Below are 27,997 nucleotides of genomic sequence, written 5' to 3'. Positions count from 1 at the left end.
AGGTGTCTAGCACAGTTTTGTGAATTCTCGACTTAATTCTCACTGAACATGTTCCATGGCATTGAGGACAGCATGAGAAACATGTCTGCATGAAATAAAAAGATTCAAGCAGCTATAATATCTTTTTTATTTTATTGCTGAGTGCCGGCTTGAGAATTTTGTAATTCAGAAAGCCAGCACACCATTACGCAAAGTCCACTAGGTGGAGATCCCTCTGATTTTTCTGCTTAAACAGAACTGATTCACGTATGTTAAATGGCAGGGTTAATAGGTGTGTTTGAGAAAAGGAATTTCCAAGTTGCCAGACCACTGGAGATGAACAGCCCTGGACTAGAGCTGACCTCTATAGTGGTAGATGGTGAGGACTCATTGTCTTTTATATTTTTCATTGTTTTGTTTTTGGTTCTAGATAACACTAGTCATTCAGCATAGTTACAGCTGCACTACTTTTGCTTTTCCTCTGTGTTGCAAACGTGTTCTTGACAAGATGCTAACATTAAGGCACTTGATTTGTTGTAAAATTTAATACACTTGCTTTATCAAGCAAAACTGTCACAGTTTACAACCCTGTTTGAAAGCTTACACTGTTAAACTATGTATTTCACTGTGATTTTATGTAATGCAGCTATACCTGAATAGTGATTTCTGTGGATTTTGTGAAAATACCCCATGCCTGCCAGTAATCTTCTAACCCTGGAGATACAGAATAAGTCTTGGTCTTACACAGTTCACAAAAGCTTATCTGACTATGCTATATTATAAAATGTATTCTATTTCCTAATATCTTCATACTATCTTGCAACCAGGCATCTTTCGTATTTTGGGCTCATGGTATCTCCTCTGCAAGAGTTGAGGGAAATAAAATGGAACAGCAGCCAAGTTTGTTGCTATAGCACATCCTGTGCTCTAAAGCAGGGTTTCTCAACCTGTGGGCCGTGAAGCACCCTCTAGTGGTCCAGGGGCCTGTACTCAGAGGGAGGCAGTAGTTTGTAGAGGGCCAGTAGAGACGTATAAATGAAAAAATCAGTCACAGGTTAATTAAACATCAGTTTTAAGTAGTTGTAGAGGTTTATCAGGGCACTTTCTTCTGCTTTGTTTGGTGTGGGCCTATTAAACTTTTTTCTGTAGTCCACTCTGTTTTGACATGAGTGAAAACTCCATCCCCAGTCCACTTCCAACCAAACCCTGTTCAGTTCACTGCTGGTGGTACACATTTTATGATAAAACAAGGGAATTATTTGGTAGAGCTTGCTTTCCTCTTCTTCTACCAGCACGTTGGCACTGTACTGTCAGCATAATCTGCCTGGTTGACATCTGACTCTTTACATACTCATTTGCTCTCATGTCGTTCCTGTAGCTTGAGCTGATAAAAATGATAGATGAGCCTTAAAATAATAGTGAAGAAATGTGTTTGATTTTGGGCATTTGCAACCTGAGTAGTTAAAATCAAATTGATAAATTAATGACAAAAAAGCAGATAGTAATATTTTTTATTGTTTTTGATTGTGGTGACGCTAATCCAAAAGCCCACTGAGTGGAGTGTGGTTTATTTTAAATGAGGTGCTAACCCACAAAACTAAAGGGACATCTCCAGACCAAAGAGTTACTCCTGTGGGAGAGCCACAAGAGTATTTTCAGTGGAAATGCGATGGACTGCAGCTCCAAATCGCAGTCCACATCTACCTTTTTTATGTTTCCCCCTTTTTGACATCTCTAAAAACATGATTTTTAACATGCTATGTTTTTTTTTTTTTTGTTTTGTTTTTTTTAACATAACTACAAATTTTTGCTTCTGAGATGGAAGTGAAATAGACGATCTGATCTTTTTCAGGCTCCAATTCAGTGGTTTAGTGGTTTTCAGTGTAAGCAAAAACAAAAAAAAATCATGAAAATTTTTTTTTAATCTATATATAAATAAAATATTGTGCATTTTTTTCTGTGGGCTGCTATGCTTTATAGCTATAAACAGGTGGGTCTTGGGGTGGAAAAGGTTGAGATCCTACAGTGCCTTGCAAAAGTATTCGGCCCCCTTGAACTTTTCAACCTTTTGCCACATTTCAGGCTTCAAACATAAAGGTATGAAATTGTCATTTTTTTTTGTGAAGAATCAACAACAAGTGGGACACAATCATGAAGTGGAATGAAATTTATTGGATATTTCCATCCAACTTCACTGAGCTCGAGCTGTTTTGCAATGAAGAATGGGCAAAAATTTCAGTCTCTAGATGTGCAAAACTGAGACATACCCCAAGCGACTTGCAGCTGTAATCGCAGCAAAAGGTGGCGCTACAAATTATTAACGCAAGGGGGCCGAATAATATTGTATGCCCCACTTTTCAGTTTTTTATTTCTAAAAAAAGTTTAAAATATCCAATAAATTTTGTTCCACTTCACAACTGTGTCCCACTTGTTGTTGATTCTTCACAAAAAAATGACAATTTCATACCTTTATGTTTGAAGCCTGAAATGTGGCAAAAGGTTGAAAAGTTCAAGGGGGCCGAATACTTTTGCGAGGCACTGTGTGTCCTCCTTAAGGGTGTTCCCAAGCACTATTTAGCTTAGTGGCCTGCTTATCAATATACTTTAATAGCTGTAGGCCGGTATTTGTATGAAAGTTTAATATTAAGCAAAAGTATTTATTAAAGCAGTAAGCCACAAGAGGCAGTGTATTATTGGAATTTTATCACAGAGAAGGTTGTTCTTAAGCATAATGTGAAGTGGAGTGCCTAAAACTCCCTTCCCTGTAATAAAATTGCAGTAACGCACAGCCTTAAGTGGCTTAATGCTTTTATAAAATGGTGGCAAACATAAAATATGATCAAATACACAATTGTTAGGAAAATTTGAGTTATAATTAACAATAATAGACAGTATTCTGCCAAGAAATGTAGTTCCTTTAGAGTATGGTATCGTTGCCAAGCAACCATGGACTACTGAATGAGGAGAACGTTTGGACACCTATCACTGTATATTGCATTTATATGATTAATTTTTTAACTTTTTATAGTGATCAAATGATAACACAGCACTGTTTAATACAAAATCCCTTGCTTTATAGGTACTTTTTGGTCAACAAATTACCACTGCAAGTCTTATTTAGTACCAATCCAGCAGTGGACCTGTGCTCGTTCTGGGGCTGAATCTCCAATGGCTCCCTGTTCTCTTCATAGTGAACTTAAATACTCTATCCTGCACCCGAATGGTATAGCTAAGAAATAGTGATTTGGGACTCCATACTTGATAAAGGATGCACTCTTTGGCTATAGTGGCTAGGCTAGAACCATTTGGGGTTCAGACTGGGTTTGACATGAAATAAGCGTGTCCTCCATTCAATTTTTAGACATTTATACTGTCTGTTTCCCAGAGAGCCCTTGTTCAGTTCTTTACTTTAGTCTGCACAAGATGAGGGAGTTTGACATTAGGTCAGTGAGCCGGAATACTTGTGTTGATTCTGCCAGCTGTCAATAAAATATATACTTAGGGTGTCCACAGAGACCTTTTTTTTCTTCTATCAGAAAAAAAATAGTGGACCACTTTGTCAACCAGGGTGGGGGAGTGTCTCTACTCAAAAAAAGGAGCCATACATACTTCCCTTCATGTTGCACATCCACAGCAGAGAGTCAAAAGTTGCAGCTTTGCTAGTAAGCCACATAACAAAATTCAAGTAAGACCCAGTGTGACCCAGTGGACTGGAAAACAAACTACGTGTGAAAACAAAGTCCGAACCAGAGGCTTTTGTGACATTGTAACTTTTCATCATACAGTGGCAACAATGCACCAAATTATGTACATGGGTGGGCATACAAAATTGCTTACGAAAAGGACCTTATATATATTACAACAATTAAAATTACAATTAGATAGAACAATTAAAAACAAACCTTACATGAATCGCTGACTACTTCCATTTTGCGACAAGTAGAATTTAATTGATCAGATCACTCATGCTTGGTCCAACCTATATATTCCATGGTCCATGTGAGAAAATCGGATGCCTCATCATTGTTCATTAGCAACAGCTTGTGTTGCAAGAACAATATATGTATATTAAGAGTCAAACATTAAAATAGGCAGATTACGTGGACAGTACAGCACTAAGGTGCTGCTACAAGAAGAGACTTGCAGTGGTAATTTATTGAACAAAATACCTATAAAGCAAGGGTTTTTGTATTAAACAGTGCTGTGTTGTCATATGATCACTGTTATATGATAAAAAGATCCATGGTGGCTTGGCAACGATACCATACTCTAAAGGAACTACATTTCTTGGTGGAATACTTGTTTATGTTTATTATTATTATTATAAGGCATGTTGTGATCTGAATAAGCCTTTGCCTTGTCTTCCAGCACTCCTTAAAATGCCCCTTATTCCTGGAGCATTTTAAACTTTGAGTTTTAACCTTCCAAATCATATTCATGAGTTTTAAAACAGAGAACGTTTTTGAGCCTACATTTATGTATTTTCTCACAGTGGATAGCATTCACATGTCTTTAACTCTTAAAGTTTATGTAGACAGCATTTGAGCATAGTTATTAATTCTCTGAATGAGAGCAAAAAAGCTAACTTGCCATAGCTATCCCTGTAGGCTAACTATTGGTTGCAATGTATAGCTTTGTAGTGATTTTTATTTATTTATTTATTTATTTATGTATGTATGTATGTATGTATGTATGTACCTACACTATATTTCCAAAAGTATTCACTCACCTTCACACACATATGAAATTCAGTGAGATCCCATTCTTAATCCATAGGGTTTAATATGATGTCAGCCCACCCTTTGCAGCTATAACAGCTTCAACTCTTATAGGAAGTCTTTCTACAATGTTTAGCAGTGTGTTTATGGGAATTTTTGACCATTCTTCCAGAAATGCATTTGTGAGGTCAAACACATGTTGGATGAGAAGGCCTGGCAGTCTCTGTTCTAATTCATCCCAAAGGTGTTCTATTGGGTTGAGGTCAGGACTCTATGCAGGCCTTGTACACTGCACTGGTGCACAGTCATGTAGGAACAGGAAGTTGGGAGCATGAAATTGTCCAGCACCTCTTGGTCTGCTGAAGCATTAAGAGGTCCTTTCAGGGGAACTGAGGGGCTGAGCCCAACTCCTAAAAAACAACCCCACATCATAATCCCCCCCCCTCCACCAAACTTTACACTTGGTGCAAAGCAGTCAGACAAGTATTGTCCTCCTGGCAACCGTCAAACCCTGAGTTCTCCATCGGGTTGCTCGACGGAGAAGCGTGATTCGTCACTCCAGAGAACACATCTCATTTACGTTTTACATTTACAGCATTTAGCAGACGCTCTTATTCAGAGCAACTTACAAGAAGTGCTTTGTCTGTCTAGAGAAAGTATCTTTGCTAGTTACCAATAGGTTAGAGATAAAAACAGTCCTGAGCTCAGGTACTTCTAGATACAAAAGTCAGTGTAGATACCCAGAAAAAGGAACAGAGTTGAGCACAGAACTCTGTGCCATGCAGTGCCATGCAATACAATACAATAAACTACAATACACAGTGCATTCAACAATAAAGTCAACTACAAAACACAGTGCAATACAATAAAATATGATATACAAGTGGAGCACAATATATTGCAAACAATACTTAATTCAATGCTCATTTAAGTGCTGTGTAAAGAGATGAGTCTTCAGTCTGCGTTTGAAGACAGCAAGAGACTCTGCAGTTCGGACAGCCGGGAGAGTTCATTCCACCACTTGGGTGCCAGTACAGAGAACATTCTCGACGCTTGTCTTCTACACGCCTTGAAGGATGGCGGGTCAAGCCGGGCTGTACTCGAAGCTCGAAGGGCTCGTGGTACAGTTTGAGATTTCACCATTGCCATCAAGTAGGTAGGGGCTGGTCCATTTTTGGCTTTGTAGGCAAGCATTAGGGTTTTAAATCTGATGTGTGCAGCTACAGGAAGCCAGTGAAGGGAGCGTAGCAGTGGGGTGACGTGGCTGAACTTGGGCAGATTGAAGACAAGCCGTGCAGCCACATTCTGGATGAGTTGCAGGGGCTTGATGGCCTGCATGGGAAGACCAGCCAAGTGCGAGTTGCAGTAGTCAAGCCTTGAGATGACAAGAGACTGGACTAGCACCTGGGCAGCCTCTTGGGTAAGGAAGGGTCAGATCCTACGGATGTAGTACAGGAGATATCTGCATGACCGAGTTAGGTTCGTGATTTGAGTCGAGAATGATAACTGGCCATCCAGAGTCACACCAAGACCTCTTGCCTCTACAGATGGAACAGTCAGAGAGTTCTCGAATGAGACGGTGAGATCATGATGAGGACCTGTATTTGCAGGGATGAATATCAACACAGTCTTGCTAGGATTGAGCTTCAGGTGGTGAGCTGCCATCAATGAACAGATGTCAGACAGACATGACGAGATGCCTGTGTCAGAGGGTGAGAGAAAACATTTGTTGAGTGTCTTCAGCAGAACAATGATAATAGAAGCCATGAGAATATATTACATCCCCAAGAGAGCTAGTGTAAAGAGAAAAGAGAAGAGGACCGAGCACCAAGCCTTGCGTGACACCAGTGGAGAGCCTGCATGGAGAGGATGTGAACCCTCTCCATGTTACCTGATAAGAGCGATTCTCCAGATAGGACTTGAGTGAAAAGAGAGGACAAAACGTCTCCACTGCTCTAGAGTCCAGTGGCGGCACTTTACATCACTAAATTTGACACTGCATTGCGCTTGGAGATTTTACGTGACATACCACTTCGTGGCTGAGTTGCTGTCCTTCCCAATCAATTCCACTTTGTTATAGTACCGCTGACAGTTGACTGTGGAATATTTAGTAGCAAAGAAATTCACGACTGGACTTGTTGCACAGATGGCATCCTATCACGGTGCCATGCTGGAATTCACTGAGCTCCTGAGAGTGACCCATTCTTTCACAAATGTTTGTGGAACCAGTCTGCATGCCTACGTGCTTGGTTTTATACACCTTTGGCCATATAAGTAATTGGAACACCTGAATTCAATTATTTGGATGGGTGAATGAATACTTTTGGAAATATAGTGTATGTATGTATGTATGTATGTAAGAAACACTAATCCTTGTGTTATAATTTGTTGAATGCAGCTTTATTATTAGACTAAAAACACACATGCTTCCATCAGCGTTTGTCTGAATCAGCTGTGCTAGACACGTGTCTTACATGCATCAAAGCACAAGCTTATTTTTTCATTTGCATGAGAGTATTGTAGCATGAGCTAGCATCATAGAGATGAAGTCAAACCACACATTAACTCTTGATAGTGTCATAAACTATATTTAAAATAAACTTAAGTGATAATGTTTGTTGGAGGCTGTGTGCACTGAACACATGGGGGTTCTTGTTTTAGGATCACCATTATTACATATTTTAGATTCATCAAGATTCATCAAACCTCTTGTGCCATGAACTGTTGAATGAGTCTGAGTTTTAAGCAGGTGTCTGGTATTTAATCATTTGTGATAGTGTGATGTGATGGTATCCCTACTTAAACATACCTACAAGACTTGCAGGATTTGTTGAATCAGGCATATATTTTGAGGAGGGAAATTACCAAACTGCATTGCATTGGCCCTGCAGGACTGGAATTGCATACCCCTTTCATACATAAAGAGATTCCATACAGAAGGAGCAAGAATTTTTTTATTTGCTTATTTATTGCCTGAAGTGACTAAGCTGAGTCAGAGGCATGTTCACTTGTACTTCACTGCACTTAAGTGATGCTGATGTGTAGCCATGACATGTACCCAAGCAGTACTTCTTTGTCTATGTGGCATCTCAACCTCTTATCACACATTTTGCTCCGATTGTTTTTCTTATCATCTAATAATTCAAAGTTCAATTCAAATCACACACATGCTGCTTCTCAAGGATATTTGCTTTTTTTTTAGCTTCACTGGCCACTTGGAAATTTTGTGGGGACTAAGCGTCTTGTCAAACTTTAAGGGTGTCCATATGGTCCAATATACAGAATGATACTGCAGAAACCTGCTTCAGTCTACTAACAAAAACTAAAGCTTGGGAGAAATTTCAACTTTGATCCCAATCACAAGGCCAAAGGCAAAAAGGTGAATGTTCTTCAAAGGCCAAATCAAAGTCCAGATCTCAATCCAGTCGAGAATCTGTGGCGCTGTATCAAAATTGCAGTCCCAAGCATCAGTGTTTAAAGTTGTTGTTGCAGCAAAAGGCAGTTATATCAAGTACTAGTCTTTGCAGGCTGAATACTTTCATGTTTTATTTTTTGAAAATTACAAATATTGATTTTAAATCCAAAATGCCTGGCTGTAACAGTTTATGTAAGTGTTTGTAATCCAAACAAATCTGATGATTTTCAGAAATCTGAATACTTTTGTAAGGCACTGTATATTTTAGCCCTAGGTTGGTGGATGTTAGCCTTGCCTTAATTATATTAAAGTATGTATTTTTTTTTTTTTTAAATCATCTTTTTTTATCTGAATGTATTTGAATCCTTGTGCAAATGATCATCCTTTTTAGCTGAGTAGATTTGCATAGGATGTATGAACAGAGAAGATTGCGGTGCAGTTTGTTGCTTTCCCTTAATTGTGTAATTATGTTCCAGCTGCCTTCAGGTTTTCCTGCAACTCTTCTGCTGGCTTTTATTATAGCTTTCTTATCATAGTCTGAAATGAATCTGTGAAATCTTGTGTAGCACACCTGTCCGAGGACAAGTAGTTGTGATTTCATGAACTTTCTGCTTGCATAGCATCAACCTTTTTAGGGACTGCAAGGATGATATTTAGCCATCTTGATAAAGCTGATGTTGATTAATGTGCATGTCTATAAAAAAACAAAACAAAAGTTTTCCATTTTAGAGTTGTTTAATTGTTTAATTCTCCTATTATCCTCAAATTTACTAACATCTATATCACTTTGGTCAATTTGACCCCAACAATTTAAATCTCTGGGAAATATAAAAGTTATCTTGGGAAATATATTCCCCCTCCCCCATGGTATGTGAACTATCAGTAGTTCTCTCATTACTACAGGTAATGTTATGTTATTGTGTTAGGTAAGGAGCACTAAAGCAGAGGTACGTTTGATGAAGAATATGAAATTAGATATTATAGTGACCTGTATCATCCAAAATCAAGGAATAGTGAAAATGTTGTGTACAGCTAAAACAGCCTGGCATCAAATTGACCTCAAAGAATACTGATGTGTACAAAATGTGTACAGGACATTGAGAACATTTAATGGAGTCAAAGTGACCCCAAAGATAATAGGAGGGTTAATAATTTGGTCCTTAGAACTTTAGGAGTCTCCTTCACCCTGATTGCAAAGTATTGCATGAAATCTTGCCAACCAATAGCAACATTTTATGACACCAGGTACACAATTTGCATAAAATTTTTCCATCTTAAATATCTACAACTTCATTTTTTGTTACAACTTAATATACAATTGTAATATAGTGGCTAAAAACTTCTGTATTGTGATTATTTAACAAGAGATTATTTGCTAATTATATAATTTTGTAATTTGCTATTTACAAAAGTTCATATCTTCCCCTTAGGAGTTTTTTGACCATGCCAAGAAACTTTGGGATGATGAAGGAGTGAAGGCATGCTATGAGAGGTCCAATGAATACCAGCTCATCGACTGTGCACGTTAGTAAGTGCTATTCTGTTGTCTTTCATCGTTGAATATGCTCTAAAAATGCAGCAGTACGCTGCAAAACAATATTACTGCTGTAAAGGGGTATGGAAAAGTGTGTAAGAATAACATGAGTTCTCAGAGTGCAGAGTATAGTTATTATGATTTTACAACTGCATGTCATGATGATCAAGTGAAAAAATGTCATTGTGTCACAACGATAGATGCTGACAAAGGAAAATTACTGTTAATATCATCAGATCAATCATGCAACCTTTATTTAAACTCAGAATACATTGAGGGAGGCTCTCATTTTCAACTTAGCCGAGTAGGACAGGAATCAGGGTGAGAAGTTGTATAGTAAAAAAAGACAACAAAAAAAAAAGAACCATGTTATAATTAAATACAAAAAATAATAAAAGTAAAATTTAATAATAAGAAGGTACTAATAAACTGTTAAGTCAATAAATCTTTAAAGTTACAATATAACTACTCAAGTAACAGAGCAGATAGGGATAAAATGAACAAAAACAAATGAATGAAAACACATTGACAAAAAGACAAATTGACAATAATAAAATAAAAGGTATACTAATAAAATAAGAAGAATGATAAGTAAAAGTAAAAGTACAAAAGAAAAAAAAAGTAAAAGTGAAAATGATAGCTAGGACATAGTTAAAACATACCAGAAGTCATATTAAAAATAAAGCAAAATCAAAATAAAGCAGTTTCAGGCTGTACAGAGGTGGTTAGAGACTAAAAGTTTAAAATGTTCGTGCGACACCAGAGAGCGAAGCTTTAGAGTTTTCTTTAATGAATTCCAGCTCGCTGGTGCATTGTAGCTAAAAGCACATTTTCCCAGCTCTGTAAAAGCTCTTGGCACCTGAAAGGTGATCCAATCACTGAAACAAGTCTGATAAACTACATAATTTACATTGATATATCATTTCTATGATATACGATGGCAGATGGCCAGTGAGCACTTTATAGATAAAAAGAAGCCAGTGTGTCTCTCAATGCACAAACAGAGATGACCAGCCAACCTTTTCATATACTATACAATGATGGGTGTTGTGGGGGTCACCAGTAATGAATCTTAAGGTAGCTTGGTACAGAGTCTACAGATTTCAGAGTAGTTATGGCATATCTGTATACCACAGCACCATAATCCAGAACAGGCAATAACATTGCTTCAGTGGTCTTTTAGTTTTCTCAGCATTTAAAACTAGTTTATGGTTGTAAAAAGCTGATTGTAGGACAAAGAACGCTGTAGTTTATCTACTGATTGAAACCAATGTTTTGTAGACTTTTTAAGAGTAGGGAATGATCAACTGTATCAAAGGCTTTAGAGAGGTCAATGATAATGGCTGCACAATGTTTCTTTTTATCAATGGCACTGAAAATATTGTCTAAGATGAGAGTAGTTGCAGAGATTGTGCTGTGCTTTTCTCTAAAACCAGATTGGTACTCTGATAAGATTGAATTTCTGTGCAGAAATATCTTGAGTTGGTCATTTACTAAAGTTTCATGACATACTAAAGCATGACAGTTTTGAGATGGGTCTGTAGTTATTAAGATTAGCGGCATCACCTCCTTTGTGAAGTGGAGTTATCTGTGCTGTTTTCCAGGTACTGGGAATTCTGCTTGATAAAATGGATAGGTTAAATATAAATGTAATGTTCTAAAATAAAAGGGGTCGCAAGCCTTAGAAAAAAGGGGTCCATACTCCTCTCCTGTACTTTTTTTTTTAGTCGTGATGGTATTAAGTGCCACTAAGTTGGGAGAAAATCGGTGAATTGTAAAGAGACCACGTCTTACAGTAGAGGGTTTATCTATTTCATTAAAAGGTGCTTCCATGTCAACATTATCAAATAAATGTCCAGTGGCTACAAAGTAAGTATTAAATGCTTGGCAAATCTCTCCCTGATCAGTAAACTGTTGATTGTTAATTACAATATGATTTGGAATGGGCACTAATTTGTTATTGAACAAATTAATTGTCTTCCAGAATTTAGAGGAATTTGTAGCTGAGTTCATAAATATCTAAAAGATAGAATTCTGCTTTAGCTTTTCTGATGTGTGAAGTGCATTTATTCCTCAGCTGCCTGAAGGTAACACAGTGGCCTTTGTCACCATTTCTTCTAGCTAGGGCCCATGCTTTTTTTCCTGCGTTGAGCAAAGAAGATATTTCTGAATTGAACCACGGATTTGATCTACAGTAATCCCTCACTACTGTGCAGTTCATCTTTCGCGGATTCACTATTTCGCGTTTTTTCAAGGGGGCTTATTGGTGTGAAAGTTAGAGATGACGAATCACAGACTCCCATTTTGTATTCTGGCCTGTGATTGGTATTTTGAAAGATCTTTACTTTGTGCAGTGTGTTTTTTGCATTTCTTTGCGATTTTGACCCTCTGCAATGGCTTACAAGCGTGCTTCTTCATCCAAGGCTGGTACTGTGGCTAAACGCAAACGAAAAATGATGACTATTGCTGAGAAGATTAGTAATTACTTTATTAAAGAAACTGGTAGGATATCACATGTAGTTCCAGCTAAAAAACATTATAGAATGACTGTTTAATGCAAAGGGTGAGTTGTTAACAGTACAGGGAGGGTTATAAAAGTCCAAATACTCGTTAAATACATTAAAAAATATCTTTCCTCTACTTCGCGGAAATTCGTTTTTCACAGGTAGTCTTGGAACGCATCCCTCACGAAAAACGAAGGATCACTATATATCTGATTCTCATGTTTTTATAGGGGGCATGCTTATTTACCATTGACAGGAAAGTTTTGCAAAAATGGTCTAGCACTTAATCGATATCCAGGATTTCAGAAGTGTAATTGATGTCACTTAGCGCTAGATCATTTAAAAGGGTTTGATCATTAAAATGTTTAAAATTTCTTCTAACCACCATCTGAGAGCCTGACTTTATTGAACTGGTGCTTCTAATGCGTCCGATAGGGCAGTGGTCTTAAACAATTTTTTTTATACATTAAATGACATCCTTTGTTGTGGTTGGTGTAGAGTAGTGGTTAACACCTCTGCCTTCTACAGTGTAGACCAGGGTTCAATCCCCCATCTGGGTAAGCCCTCTACACTATACCAATAAGAGTCCTTGGGCAAGATTCCTAACACTACCTTCGCCTACTTGTGTAAAATGATCAAATTGTAAGTCGCTCTGGATAAGCGCATCAGCCAAATGCCAAAAATGTAAATATAGGATAGTGGCCACTCCTTTTTGAGGTCTGGATGCTCACATAAAATCCTCCGCTTTCCCTAAACTACATGAAGCACTGACCAGCACAAATAGGCACAGTAAAACTCAGTGGCACAGACAATCGGAATCTCTGTTTCCACTGGGATGTGCTTTCACACCTGCCGTGGATGGTGCAAACCTGTCAAACTTTTTCTTTAGTTGTATTTTGACATGCAAACACTCCACACTAAACAACTGAACTGCGCTAATTCACAAGAGGATTAAATGCCAGAGCATGTTTTTTTCAGTGCACCTTTTTGCTGTACTGTCTGCCCAGTCTGCTGCTTTGTTACTTTTTACAAATGCTCATATTGTTCCTGCATAGGAGGCACCGGTAAAAAAAGAAAAAGGAGAGATAACTAATAAAATAATATGCGTTTGATTATTGGAGCAATATAATAATAATATGCATTTCTTTATGATAGTGAAACTTTTTTTTTTTTGCCAACATCAGTGACCTGATTGGTTAAATGTAAATTGATATACACACAGATGATAAGAGTCTCTATTTTATGTTTTTCTGTGCTTGCATCCCTGCAAAACGTCTGACCAAATAGCAAACACATGCATGTAATTTAGTCCACTTTAGCCCTCTCAGTCTACAACCCGAACCAAAGGAAAAAGATAAAATATCACATTAAATTTAAACTGTAGTGCGGAGTTTAGAAAATTAACTAAGTATGAAAGCAGCCTGATGTTCTTCAGAGATGTTAGCTAACCAAGTTTGCTGTCTGAGGTTCCACTTGCTGAAGCAGGAACCTAATTGATTTAGTAACCTAAATCAATCCTTAAGTAAAAGTATTGATACTTGCATAAAATAAATAAGAAAAAAGTAAAAGTACTTTCCCCAGAACAGCTTGAATAGAAATACAAAAGTAGTGGAGAAAAAAATCTACTTATATACTGAGTACTGCAGTGGAACGTCTTAGTACATCTAGTGTTTTTCAGTAACTGAACAGGAACTGAAGATTGTGTATTTTTTGGTCTGAAATAAATAATAAATAAAAAAATTTAAAAAATCCCAGGTCAGAGATGTGATGTAACCAATCACAAAGTAGTACGAATGTTACAGCCTTCAATACATTTTGTAATTAAACCCAAAAAAGGTGTTTAATTTCAAAATGTATTGAAGGTTGCAATATCTAAATATGAATGGCTAAATTGTAACAGATTAATAAAATTCCTTTACTCCTCAATATATTTTAGTAGAAGTAAAAGTAAATACTCAGGAGAGAATACATTTTTTTTCCTAAGTACATGTATTGAGTAAATGTAACTAGTTACTACCTACCTCTATATAGGTTTATCATGACCAGCCATTAGCATGACATAAAAAGCAATTCCTTTTTTGTCACTCTGTCAGCTGCTTCGATTTTCTTTTCTTTTTCTATTTTTTTAAGAGGTGTGAGACACAGCTTAATGAAAATGTTAGTTTAGATTGTTGCTGAGGGTGTGGCAGGAACCTTTAGTTTTGCCTTTAGTTGCCTTTAGTTTTGGCCTTTAGCGTAAAAGCCTGCTTGCCAAGCTAGTGTGTCTGCTAGGCCTGAGGTGTGCCTTGGTCAGTCAGCAGCACTCAGTAGCTGCACTCTTGTGGCACAATACTGGTCAAGCCAGAAAAAAATGCTGAAAGTCACTGCTACTGACACTGTCAACGAAAGTGTTATTTACTGGCAGAGTCTGACGCTCATAGATGTAAGTGTGATCAAATGGGATATGTATATTTTGGATGTGAAACATTTAGGATGTTTTTTTTTCCCTAGCCAGAGAAATTACAGTGTGCTTGAGTGAGCAAACCATGTTTATCTATACATTATTTAGTTCTCTTTTTTTAACTATTTTGTGCAATAAATATAATTTACATTTACTTAAGTTGTTAAACATGAGTCATATTGCTAATTATATAAATACATATAGTAAATAAAGAAAAATGGGTTGCCATCTAGTCACGCTCTTTTATTTGTGACACAGAACATAGATTTTACCAAAATAAAGTATTTAAAAATGTAATTGTATAAATATCAGGACTTACAGAATAGAGTTAATATTGGTATCTGTACTCTGTATCAGCATATATTTAAGGATCAGCTATCTGTGTTTGTATTAGAAGGGAAAAAATGGTATCAGTGCATCTCTAACTGTCACTGTGATAGAGCATAACAAGCACCGTGATTTTGCCAGCTGTGCACTCCAGCTAGGCTTGCTAGACTCCGTTCATATCTGATTTGAGGCAGCAATCAGTCTGAACTCTTTGTGCAGCCCACATACGTTTCCTGCAGCATCAGAATACTCTCATTTGTGTTTACTTCAGAGAATAAATAAGAGTGTATTGGGTAGTGAACAGTCTGGAGTAGAAATAAACGTAATAAATTTAAAGCATTGATGTGTATGGTAACATTAAGGTATGACTCCAGCTATATTCTGTTACTTCGCTGGGGTGATTTTTGTCATTGTACCATGAACTCCTTGATAGTCGTGTCATCAGAATTACAATCAAAGCTGGTAGCAGCATTTATGTTTACCTCCAAAATTATTGGCGCCATTAGTAAATATAAAAGGGTATAAAATGTCTGTTGTTTATCACTTTGGTGTTAAACAGAGAATAAAAGCAATAATTGAAACAGCTCTGTGAGGTGCAGCTATTTTAAGAAAATTTCACAAATTTAAGAATATTTTCCTCAAAGCATGTCACAAGTACGGTCACCCCTGCAGTGACCAATGTTTTGTGTAGATTTGAAAGTTTTGGATCATTGTCCTACTGGAAGATCCATCATCCATCTTTTCTACCAGACAGTCTTGCAGCTACATAAATGTAAAAACAGATACACTTATACATTAATATAGATTGAGGTATAATTCTCAATGGTATATGGTATATATTATATATATATAATTTGTAACGTTAGTTGAATGTTTAGTATGCGGTTACTGAAACCTGCACATCATGTCTGATGAGAGATTCTTTTTAATATAAGCATCCTGAACTTATTCAAAAGGTTTTATCATTGAATAGTGGTGGGTCAAATGCTTGCTTTCCCCTTTTTTTGCCTTTTCGTATTTAATTTTGGGGCTGCCTTTTTAGAGTTCAGATATGGTTTCTGCTTTTTTTTTTTTTAGTAGACTGTAACTTTATCTAGGGTAGTAGGGTAGTTAATCTAGGGACATGTTTTCAGATCGGGAGTTAGCTATAGGCTATTCCTAACAGTCTTTCAGTCATCGCTCTGTGTATTCCAACGTTTCCTCCCTGACACAAAAAAATAGCAATCAGTCAGAAAGCTAGATTCACACAAACACAACCAACACCGTGGCACCTTGACTATAAAGCATGAGTTTGCTCCTATGACCTATACAGACCTATTTGCTCCTGAGACCTATACAAAGTTAAACTTAAAAGTTTAAAGATGTATGAATTTAAAATGTAATAATTACCTGAGCCAAAAACACAGGTTACTGCCACAGCGGGCAGACCCAGATGAATACGACATGAAAGTTAAACAGCTGATGTGCGAAGACAAGGAAAACCAATGCATCAGCTTTTAAACAGTTAACCTTACCATCGCTTCACACAGAAACATATTGCCATAACAGGTATGAAACATGTTCACTGTCTGTTTGTTTTAATTGTAATGACTTAATAGTAACATCGGTACAGGCATCTGAACGTAACTACTACATCAATTAAGGTGGAACAGGAAATGAAGCTAACTTCAGCTTTACCTAGCCTCTATCCAGTGTACAAGTCTCAGATACAATCAGTAAATCCCTCACTCCCCCCTCCTTCACAGTAACATTACGTGCCTGAATACAACTGCCTGATTAAAAAAACATAAATAAAGGAGAGATAAAATAAATGAACAGATTGTTAAAACTGAAGTAGCAAGTCTATTTTGAAAATGTAGTGAGTAAAAAGTACAGATTTTACTTTTTAAAGGTAGTGAATAATAGTTAGAAGTATTGAGCGACAGAAATACTCAAATACAGTTACCTGAAACAAATTATTTAAGTGTACTTCGTTACTTACCATTTCTGAAGATGAACAGACACCTCACACTACTTGTATATTCCTTAGCACCGATTAGGAATCTTTTTATCCCATTGTTTTTTATTCTCTAGCTGAGACCCTCTTTACTGCATCTAGACCAGTGTGTTCTTTATGGACTACTTGCTTGTATGCTAGAGGAAGTACAGAACTCAGGGGTGTGGAACTCAGGGGTATGCTAAACTGCTTCCAGATGAACTTGGAGAGATAGACCTCAGGGTCTTGTCTCAGTCAGCCATGCCTGGAAAAATTCTAATGGAAGACATCCACAGAGCATACTAATCAGATGCCTGAACCACTTCAATTGGCTCTTCCCAAGAAGGAACAGTAGCAGCTCTACTTCAATAGATGAGAGTGTAGCCTGCCATCCTGCTAAGAAAGCTCATTTTCGCTGCTTCTACCTGCAATCTCATTCTTTTGTCCATTTCCCACATGTCATGACCATAGGTGAGGGTTGAGATGTAGACTGACTGGTAAACAGAGAGCATTGTCTTATGTCTTCTTCACCACTACAGTATGGTACAACTGCATTACTGCTGCCGGCTGTCCTGTCCTGGGCCGGATCTCATGGTCCCTCTTCCCATCACTCATGAACAAGACCCTGAGATACTTAAACTCCTCCACCTGGGGCAAATCCTCTTGCCTTACCTGGAAGGGGCAAGGACCATGGATTTGGAGGTTCTAATCCCTACCTCATACTTGGAAGTTCTAATCATTTCACACAAACTGCTCCAGTGAGGCATCCATGTGATGAAGCCAAAAGGACATCATCAGCGAAAAGCAGAAACAGGAGTGGAGTCCAACGCCCACAGTGAGCAAGCTTGACTTATTGTTGAGTATATATTCATAGCTCTCACTCTGGGCTTACAGAGACCGAATGGCCTGGAGTAGTGTCCCCAGCATCCCATGTTCCCAGAGGACCTCCAATAGGAGATCTCAGGGAACATGGTCGTAAGCCTTTGCCAAGTCCACAAAACACAGGTACACAGGGTTGGCAAACTCCCCTCAACAATCTGTGCAAGGGGGAAAATAGCTGGAATCTGCATTGTTACACCTCAATCTCCAAACTGTCATTTGGAGTCTGCTTTCCAGTACCTTGGCATAAACTTTTCAATGGAGGCTGAGCAGTGTGATACCCCAGTAACTGGTACACACTCTCTGATTCCATTTCTTAAAAATGAGGGCCACTACCCCGATCTGTGAGTCCAATGGTACTGTCCCTGAGGTCCATGTGACATTGCAGAGGCATGCAAGCTATGACAGCCCCACAGCATCCAGAACCTTAAGCATTTCCGGCAAATCTCATCCACCCCTGATGTCTTGCCCCTGAGGAGCTTGCCAGTTACCTCCGTGACCTCCATCAGCCCACACTACTCTCGAGTTGCTGGACAGTTGTCCAGTACCTCTTTGAAGCCAAGCCAAAAGTCTTTTTCTATGGCCCCTCCAAATTCCTCCTGTGTTCTGGATTTTGCTTCTGCCGCTGCTGCTGCTGTTGCTGTTTCAGCCCGTTCGTACTTGTCTGCTGAGTCGGAAGTCCTCCAGGCCAAATGGTCCCCAACATACCTCCTTCAGCTTGATGACCTCCTTTGGGATTCTTCTCCTCCTCCAGGGAGTTCTTCTTCTACCATCAGGTGTAGCACCAACAGGTTTTTGGCCACAGCTATGCCTGGCTGCTTCCACAATGGAGGTTTTTAACAGGGTCCTTTCAGACTCCATGTTCCCTACCTCTTCTGCCAAATGAGTAAAGTTCTTCCAGAGGTGGGAGTTGAAATGGTTTAGATCAGGGAGGCTGTTCCTCCCAATCACCCCCTTCAAGTTTCCCAGTCATTGCCAGCCTGAGCTTTGAAATCTCCCTGCAAGACCAAAACTGTAGGGGCAATGACTGGGAAATTGTAGGGGCCCTTCCCAGAACCCCACCCACTCGCTTCAAAAAGACTGAATACTCAGAACTGTTGTTTGGTGTATAAACACACACAGCAGTCAGAGATGCAATTTTAATGTGTATTGAGGCTACCCTGCACAAGCCCTTCCGTCAAGTCAAATCCCCAATCCAGGAAAGTAATTAGTAATGTTTTGGGCAGATATATTGTTTTCTGAGAAAATCGTAATAGTAGTGTTAGAATTTTGGGCGAAAAAAATAGTTTGTCCCTGATTTACTGTGCAGTATATGTGTGTGTTTTTGGGAAATTGTTCCTGTGATTTTTAATATAACTTTGAAACATGGAGAACAGACATAGATAATGGAATAACAATACTCTTGCATTGCGCTGCTGTTGTATGTACTGCAGATTTTTCTGTGCAGCCAGAGCTTTAAAACTTTTGACCATGAATTGTTCATTCTAACTGGATACACATGAGCACAAACAAATTCACTGCAGGCCCATATTTTGTTTTCAGAACTCATTTTTATCAAGAGCTTTCATTATTTCCCATTTTTATTTTTCTTTCAAATGGCTGCTTTCTTTTAACAGTCTAAAGGTACATGTGCACTCTGTTATCAACTCATTTGCTTTTGAAACCCTATTGCCTACTCTCTCTAACCATAACTGCGTTTCAGAACACAGTTATTGTTGAGTTTGAGTCAGGTTCTGCAGTACAAAGGTTTGAAAGCCAGTTGCCATGACATAGGCCTTCTCCAGATAATTGTGATGCAGTTAAGACTTCTCTCAGATGTTTATTCCGAACATGTGGTTTCCGGTCTCATCCAATCTTATGTGCATTCACTGACAGATGTTTCTAAATTGAGTGATTGGGATCACTCAATAGGAATAGGAATGGGATAGGAAGTACACAGTGAAGAACTTGCCCAAATTAAGTGTTCCATTGATACTGAAACCCCAGTTTCATGTCCAGCATAACTAGTATAGTCAGTATAGTCAAATAGTCAGCGCAGGCCTGGTCACAGGACAGGGCCCATCCTTGGGGTAGTGTGAAAAGTTTTGGAGAAGTTATTTTACTCTTCCTGAGATAATGACTGCCCTCCTGTCCTGCTGAACGCTGTTGGAAGGCTGATCATCAGGGCCTCCTCCTCACATATCACCAAACCGCTCTCCTGTTCATTTGTGCCAACTGCAACACCCTCAGTTACATGGCTGTGCCATCCAGATGTACCAGCATTGAGAGGATGAGACTGTTTCAGCTCACTTCCACTTTTCATAAAGACTAAGTTAGAGAGTGCCTCACAGATTGCCTCAGATTACCAGTGCAGTTTCTAAAGCTTTACCATCCAGCCTTCAAACAGAGATCCTCTTAGCTTTTATTTGGCATTTAGCTTATTAAATTGTAAATACTTAGATGGATCTCCCCTTGTGAGTCTTGGTTCCTCTCAAGGTTTCTTCCTCCAGTCTGAGGGAGTTTTTCCTTGCCACCGTCGCCTCTGGCTTGCTTACTGGAGGATATATGTTGTAACTGTATGTTTTCAAACTTCTGTAAAGCTGCTTTGTGCCAAAATCATTGTAAAAAGTGTTATACAAATAAACTTGAATTGAATTATTTTTCCCATGAGCATTTAGGGCCTCACTCTGATGTCAATGTTTATCTTCACTTGCTTGAATTTGCTTATGTTACAGTTAAAGATGGGGACGAGGTGTTCCTTAACACTCACCAAAATGTAGGTGAAAAGACTTCAGCTTAATTAAGCCCACTGCTTACGTCAACAATTGGGATCACTCAAGAAAGACCAAGTGTTATCATTTCCAACACAGCCAATTTGCTAACAGTAGGAGCATGCATCACATATACTGTCACATGATGAATGGAATTGATGAAATTCTACCCCACACACAAACGAAGGACCTAACAACAATGTTTTTATTGAGGATGTCAGGGACTCAGGGAGGACCCACCATAATACACATGGACACTGAGGGTTATTCAGACAGCAGTCCCTGTTGAGGGTGTGTTGAATGGGAGACACTGACAACTGTTTCATCACAGCAAATACAATTTTCAAATAAATTTCTTGGATCTAGATCCTGGTTTGAATTTTATTCAGTTCACACGGGCCACACATTGTGAAGTAGATGCTTTGTTGCATTAAGACAGACAACTTTCACTGGGGCCAGGTGATTTTGTACTCTTAAATCTGTAAAAGTTTATTTATGCCAGTAATATGGCAAACAAACAAAGTAGAATGCCAAACATTTTCTGAATTATGTGAAATCTGTTCATGAAAAATTACTGGCTGATGATTCCCTCACACTGTTTGTCAAAATAGTGAGAAACTTTTGAGGCAGAATAGTTTATTCACAAATGATGAACAGTAATTTGGCATTAGGAATTCTTATGAAAAAGAGTAAGCATCTAGTTATATTTTTTATATTAAATGCTTACAAAAGTGCCTGCTACACATGTAGTTTGGTGGTAGTGATGAAACCAGTTTTAACAACAATGAATGTTAAAAGGAGGCTTTAAGACTTTAAGACATTGTAAATAACATGGGTGTTTCAGTAGAACATTTAGTGTCTACTTTGCTCATTTTCGAACAACTTTTAAACATTAAAAATTATGAAAAAAATTCTTTGAACAACCATTATTATGGTATTTGTAAAAGTATTGTAAATGTAAAAGGTTTTCTCTGCGTTACTATTGTGTGCTGCAAAGTCTGTCACACACAGCAAGTACACCTACTGCTGTAATTTTATGTGTGACTCTGTCAAAGTACACTGTCCTGATTGTCTTAGGATTTTGTACATCTGAGGAATGTTTTCACATGACAAACAAAAGGGTTACTGCGGCAAAGTCAAATACTGGCAAAGCTGTAATTGGCCTTATATTGTAACAAGCAAACATCACAGATGTCTGCAGACTATTTGTAAAGCACCCATTGGTGTAGCCAAGAAAGACACATCCAAAAAAATTATTTTATTAGAACTACTTTACCTTGTCCGCAGACACAGATATATGCATTTGTGTCTAGTCTTGTTTTGCCGAACAAAATGAACACATTACAATTTATATCTATACTATTACATATAACGGTCACCACTGGAGTACTACAGGTCATGACTGCATCACAAAGTTTTTAAAATGTTTTAGAAAAGACCTATATAAACAAAATATCTTGATTGCTTGTAACAGCTGTAGTTATGACTTGTATTTTGTGCTCAGTTTTCTAGCAAAGAACAAAATTGTACCACAGCTTATTACCAAGGAAAATAAAGTTATGCGTATAAACACTCATTTCAGACATAAACACATACATAAACAGCCTGGGTTTCTTTCAGATATAAACAGGAATAACTTGGGCCATTCAACTGTGATAGTGAACGATTTCAGAGAAATCACAGAGTATTTCAGAATCGCAAGAATCTAAATCTACATGCCCAGAGGTCTCTTTTACCCAGAGTTATTCTGTATGTACGATAAGTCAAACAGATGTGTTTTCACGCTTTGTAGGATCTGTGCTGATGAGGAGGTGACATGTGGAAAAGGCTATAATGGTTACTTATTGTACCAAGAAGATCAAATGGAGTTTATGACATGACTATGTGATTGGAAGAATTTACAAAGTGTGGCATTTTGGACAGAAATCCAAGGATGTATTCACTGGATTAATTAATTTGCATTTGAATAACTAGGTCAAAGCCAGCGACTTCCCGCCAAGTGTGAGCACTGATACTCAAAATACATATACAATATATACAATATATAGCATCCACAGGGTTTTTTCCTAGGGGATTTGTCAAGCAAACTGGCTGAAGGAGAATTCATTATGAAATTTGTTTCTACTGGACAGAAAAAAGATATTGTTTCAGGGTCAAAGGATTTACCATTAATATGGAGACATGATTAATTTAAACAAACAAAAATGCTTGGGTTTGCAGAACGTCATGACTTTTAGGACATTTTAATTGATTTATATTAAAAGGATTATGCGAGCAGACTTTTCCACTGTTCTTTGTGGACATAAGCTACCTTTTAACTGCATTTTGGCAGGGCCCAACCATGGTGGGAAAACATGCTCTGGGAAAAGAATGTTCTCACCAAACTGTTCGAGTGGTTAACCGGACAAAATAATTTGGTTTCATGACCTTTGGCAACATAACTATGCCAAAACTACTCAAGTGTATGCTTTTATTCAAGAAGCTCGAGCAGTCTTGTAGCCTCACGATAAAACTGGTTTTGGACAATTTAAAGGAAATTGTATGTCATGTCAGTAGAACTAGAACAGGCTTTCAAAAATACACAATCATTTTAGCATGAATTTTAAGATGCAGTGTAAATTTTGTATCTATCTATTTAGTATCTGTCTTGCACTGTTAATGCTTCATAGCTGGTGCTTTTTACAGATCAAGAGATAAGTAACAAATTTCAATTCTGGCTAAACAAATTTGTCCCTCTGTGAGGGTCCATGAGGGTCCTGACCGCTGAAGAACAGGGTAAAAGGGGGCTAACAAAGTATGCAGATGAACAGATGGACTACAGTCTGTAATGGTAGAATTACAAAATGCACCCATATAGTAAGTGGAGCTGATAAAATGGACAATGAGCATAGAAACAAGGAGGTGGTCATAATGTTATGCCTGATGAGTGTACATCATAGTAGCTTTTCTTGGTAAGTTTTGACCAATTATTTTTGGGCAATGTAATGTTAAAAATAAATTTAATGCTAAATTTATTCTAACAAAAAACAAAAAAAGAAAGTTTCAAACTATTTGGCCACAGAAAAATGTTATTCTATGTTTTTATAAATTGTCTCAATTCAATTAACTTGTAGAAAGGACTTAAAGAATGGTTCTCCCATTACAGCTCATTTAATTAGGGATTAGTTTTTCTTGGGGGGGGGGGGGGGCAGAAACTGACTAACCTCAACATCCCACTCATAGCTCAGAATAATTTAATGAGGCTACATTAGCATGTGTTGAAACTACACAACACAGTAGGCTACCTAGAAAAGCTCATTGACACCAAAAATGTCTGTTTCTTGTGTTGATTGTAGTTGTTTACTTGAAACAGGTTCTCAAGTGAGCACAATAGCCTGGCCATTTTATAAGGACAATCTTTTCAGTTTACCCATTAATTTCATGAATAATCTACTTGAAATTGTGGGTGCTAATGCACAGTCCATTCCTTACTTGGGATATGTTGAAGTTTAAATCAATTTCTCAAGAAACCTTGAATCAGAGCCTGGAGTAGCTATTCCAGCTTTAATTGTCCCTGACACCCTATCTAGCAGTAGGTTTTTTTTGTTTGTTTGTTTTGTTTTTTTTTTTTTTTTTTGGTTTTGTTTTGTTTTTTGTTTTTTTGGGGGTTTTTTTTTGGTTTTGTTTTAGTGAGCACAAACGTTGTTGATGTCACTTTTGAAAAAGCATATGCCAAACAACCTGTTCCCGAAGCAGGGCCCTCCTAGCAAACATGAAAAACAAAACCTACAAACTGGTGAAAGTTTTCCTTCTTGTACAGCACCAATAGAGAGCGCTGAGTCTGAAAGACAATAAACACAAGAAGAGGTAATTTATTGATAGTTCTAACACATGTGGGTGAATGTTCAGTAAGTGAACACCTTTCAGCAAATTCCCACAAATCTAGCAGAAATACAGAACCAAGGGATAACCTGGGTACTCCAGAAACACTGACTGCTGAAACAGATTACCCATTTTTGTCTTTGTCTTCTTTGATAAATAAAATCCTTCTTATGGAAATCATTTTTGATTTCTGTTAACTTTGGCATATGTTGTCCCAGGAGATGCCTCATAAGCAACTTTGACAAAATCCCACACTCCTCGGCTTGCCACTTTAAAATGGTCTTTTTCTTTGAATATATGAAAACAAGTAGTCCAAATGTAATTAAAATTTATCAGATTACATTATTGTATTACTTCTTTGGATTAGATTAAGTATTATAATTTAATAGGTGAGTAACCTGTAACAGAACTCATCCAAGGAAATGGTTCAGGATGGTCCTGCAAGGAGATCTGAGAGCGTGCGCAGCGCACCAGAATATTTCATTACCATCAGTTAGGTAACCCCCTCATTTTCTTGCTCACACATTACTAGAAAGATTAAACAAAGTCTCATTTAACGAGTTCAGTAGTAATAGAGTCCTAATAATTTATTAGGTTTAGCATTATTGAGACACAAAGGAACTCATGTTAATATAGGGGCACTTCCAGAATTGTTCCTGGTTTTTCAAGGACTCAGAGGGGTGAATGCCTTGTGAGAGAATCCATCAAAAGTATAGAATAATTTACTGCAAACCAAAGAAATATTGCCTGGTATCTTGAAATATAGTTTTATTAAGTTACCTTCTGCTGTTCTTGATGCTTCAGAATTGTGGTGAATCTAGTGAGTGTGAAACAGCATGGTTTTTCAGTATGGCAATTTGCATTTACTTAAAAGTTAGTAATGTTTGGGTGAAACTTTTAGGGGAAAGTTATTTTACTGTGATATTGAATATAATTTTGGAACATGGAGAACATATATAGATAATAGAATAGCAACACTCATGCATTGCACTACTGTTGTATGTGCTGCCGATTGGTTTTCTGTATGGTTTAGCTTCGATGACAAGTCAGTCCCACTGGATCCTGGAACACTTCTGCACATGTACAACAACTTGGAACTTTTGATCATGGACTGTTCATCCTGACTGGATACAGATGAGCACAAACACACATTCACTGCCTAGGTAGTCTTAGGCCCATATTTTGTTTTCAGAAGTAATTTTTATCAAGAGTTCTTACTATTATTTTCCTTTTTTACTTTCAGATGGCCATTTTCTTTAAACAGCCTGTATGTATTTGTGCACTTTATAATGCATCCAACTTATTTGCCTTTATAATCATATTGCCTACTCTGCTTTACGTTACGTTTTGTCTTGTAAATATAACTATACATAATTTTTTCTTAGCCTTTGAGCTAAGCAGTCAAGCTAAAAATTAGCATGGTACATGCTTGTACCATGTTCTAACAGTAGAGTTTATAAGGTTGACTGCTACTTAGACTTCTATGAGTTAATCAGCGTTCAGCCATTTGATAGACTTAACACTGGCAAATCATCAGGAAACGAGTGATATCTCCAAGTAAGCACTCTTAAATCTCTGAAGTGTCAGTGCTCAAATTATTTCTTTATTTTTTATTTTTTGCAAACTAGCCCTATGATTTTACCCACTTTTTTTGTTTTACCATTTTTATGTAACTAGTAGCAAAATAACCACAAGAACCTGATCTTAAAGTTCAAAAATATGTTGACATTTAAAATGATTGCCACCTCCCAGTCAACCCTTCAAACTGGAACAGTAAAGCTGAAACTCATGAATACTTAGTCACATGTTCAACATAGACTATTTTGGTTCTTGTAGGTCTTTTAGAAGCTCTTTAAGAAGTAAATTAGTATTTTCCAACTGGTTGTATAAAGTTCAAACTTACTGTGTCAAAATCTGAATTTCTAATAAAAATGTAATATCTTGGTGCCTTAATTACCATCAGCCAATTATCTTTCTGTAGGCATTAGGCAAGAATGGTCCTCATTACATCAAACCTGCCTGCTGTGAGTATATAAGGCACTCTTAGTACAGCAAATATTTAATGTAACTTAGGGGATAACTCATGCATATCAGTTGGTGCTATTCTAAGAGGTAAACTGGTTAGCACCATTATGTTACTTCCATTCATTTTCCACTTCCAGGTAATTTGTCTTCTTTTGATTAAAAAAATGCTTTTTATACAAATTAAATTATGTTTAATCTCTATTAACTTTGGCATATGTTGTCTCAGGAGGTCCCCCATAACCAACATTGACAAAATGCCACACTTGCACACAAAGCCTAACAGTACTTGGACTCCTCAGCCTGCCACTTTAAAATGGTTGTTCTATCCTTTTTCGTTGAATATATTAAAAACAAGCAGTCTAAAAGTGATTAAAATTGATCAAATTACATTATTGAATTACTCATTTGGATTAGGTTATACATTATAATTTAACAGGTCCGTAACCTGTAACAGAACGCAAGTAATGCTCCCAGGCCTCCTGTGTTCGATGTAAAATACTTCTTCTTTTTTTTTTTGAGTCTTTTCTCTGGCTGCTTTCTATGCTCAGCCTCCATTCCGCTGAAACCCATCTCCTCTGTGTCTGTCTCTAGGCATTGCGCTATTGGAAATAGGGTTCCTTTTATAGTCATTTTTTAGTCAAGGCTATTCTTGGAATACACAGATTCTGTTCTCCATTGAAAGCAAAATTTAGTTCAGGACCAGGTTTAATCCCTGTCTGGGAAACTGACCCTTAAGAGTTGCAGGCCTAGCATCTATGTACTTGTACCTCCATCACTTTGTTCAACAAGAAGTTGAAAACTCTATTCCAGCTTGCCTTTTTCTAATGTAATGATCTCTGTTTTGTAACTCCATCTCCATATATTAAGGTTAAGAGACCATTATTAGTCCCACAATGGGGAAATTTCACCTCCGCATTTAACCCATCCGTGAAGTGAAACACCACATACACACTAGTGAGCACACACACACTAGAGGGCAGTGAGCACACTTGCCCGGAGCAGTGGGCAGCCCAATCCACAGTGAGCAGTTGAAGGTTAGGTGTCTTGCTCAAGGACACTTCAGTCACGTACTGTTGGCTCTGTGGATTGATTCAGTGACCTTTCCATCCGGTTCCCTAACCTCCAGCCCACGACTGCCCCAATACATACATACATACATACATATATACACACACACACACACACACACACACACACACACACACACACACACACACGTTATATATATAATATATACTTTAACTCTACCAACAATTCACTGTTCTGTTTCATTTCCATTATATAAGTTAAATGTATTGTCAGCAATCTCATAACTTCTTGAGACCATGTGACCCCCAAACATTAATTATAATACTTGGTGGCCACAGGGTTGCTTCAATAGTAGCATCAATTATTAATATTTGTGTTGCACCCTTCAGAAAAATTGAAGGGCACAAAATAAACATTTCTAAAAATCTGGATGCAAAATCTTGTAAATAGAACAAGCTTCAACCTATGCACAGATGCACAAGACAGAGAAAGCATGAGCACAAAAACAGGATTTTGGGGGAGGGGCAGGTCACCAAGCAAAAGAAAGAAAGAAAGAATCAG

At 37.7% G+C, this 27,997-nt stretch overlaps 1 protein-coding gene across 4 annotated transcripts in view; it reads left to right on the top strand.

Annotated features, from left to right (window-relative positions):
* The window catches only part of LOC108439741 (guanine nucleotide-binding protein G(olf) subunit alpha), a 53,833-nt gene that overhangs the window by 13,228 nt on the left and 12,608 nt on the right, over positions 1-27,997 (top strand). For all 4 annotated transcript variants that reach the window (XM_017718303.2, XM_037536855.1, XM_037536856.1 and 1 more), the window contains exon 5: positions 9,543-9,640. In XM_017718303.2, coding sequence (XP_017573792.1) covers positions 9,543-9,640 — 98 coding nt within the window. The remainder of the gene's footprint in view (positions 1-9,542; positions 9,641-27,997) is intronic.

The sequence above is a fragment of the Pygocentrus nattereri genome, chromosome 3, assembly GCF_015220715.1.
Source record: "Pygocentrus nattereri isolate fPygNat1 chromosome 3, fPygNat1.pri, whole genome shotgun sequence".
Lineage (NCBI taxonomy): Eukaryota > Metazoa > Chordata > Actinopteri > Characiformes > Serrasalmidae > Pygocentrus > Pygocentrus nattereri.
This window is presented reverse-complemented; position numbering and strand designations above follow the sequence as displayed.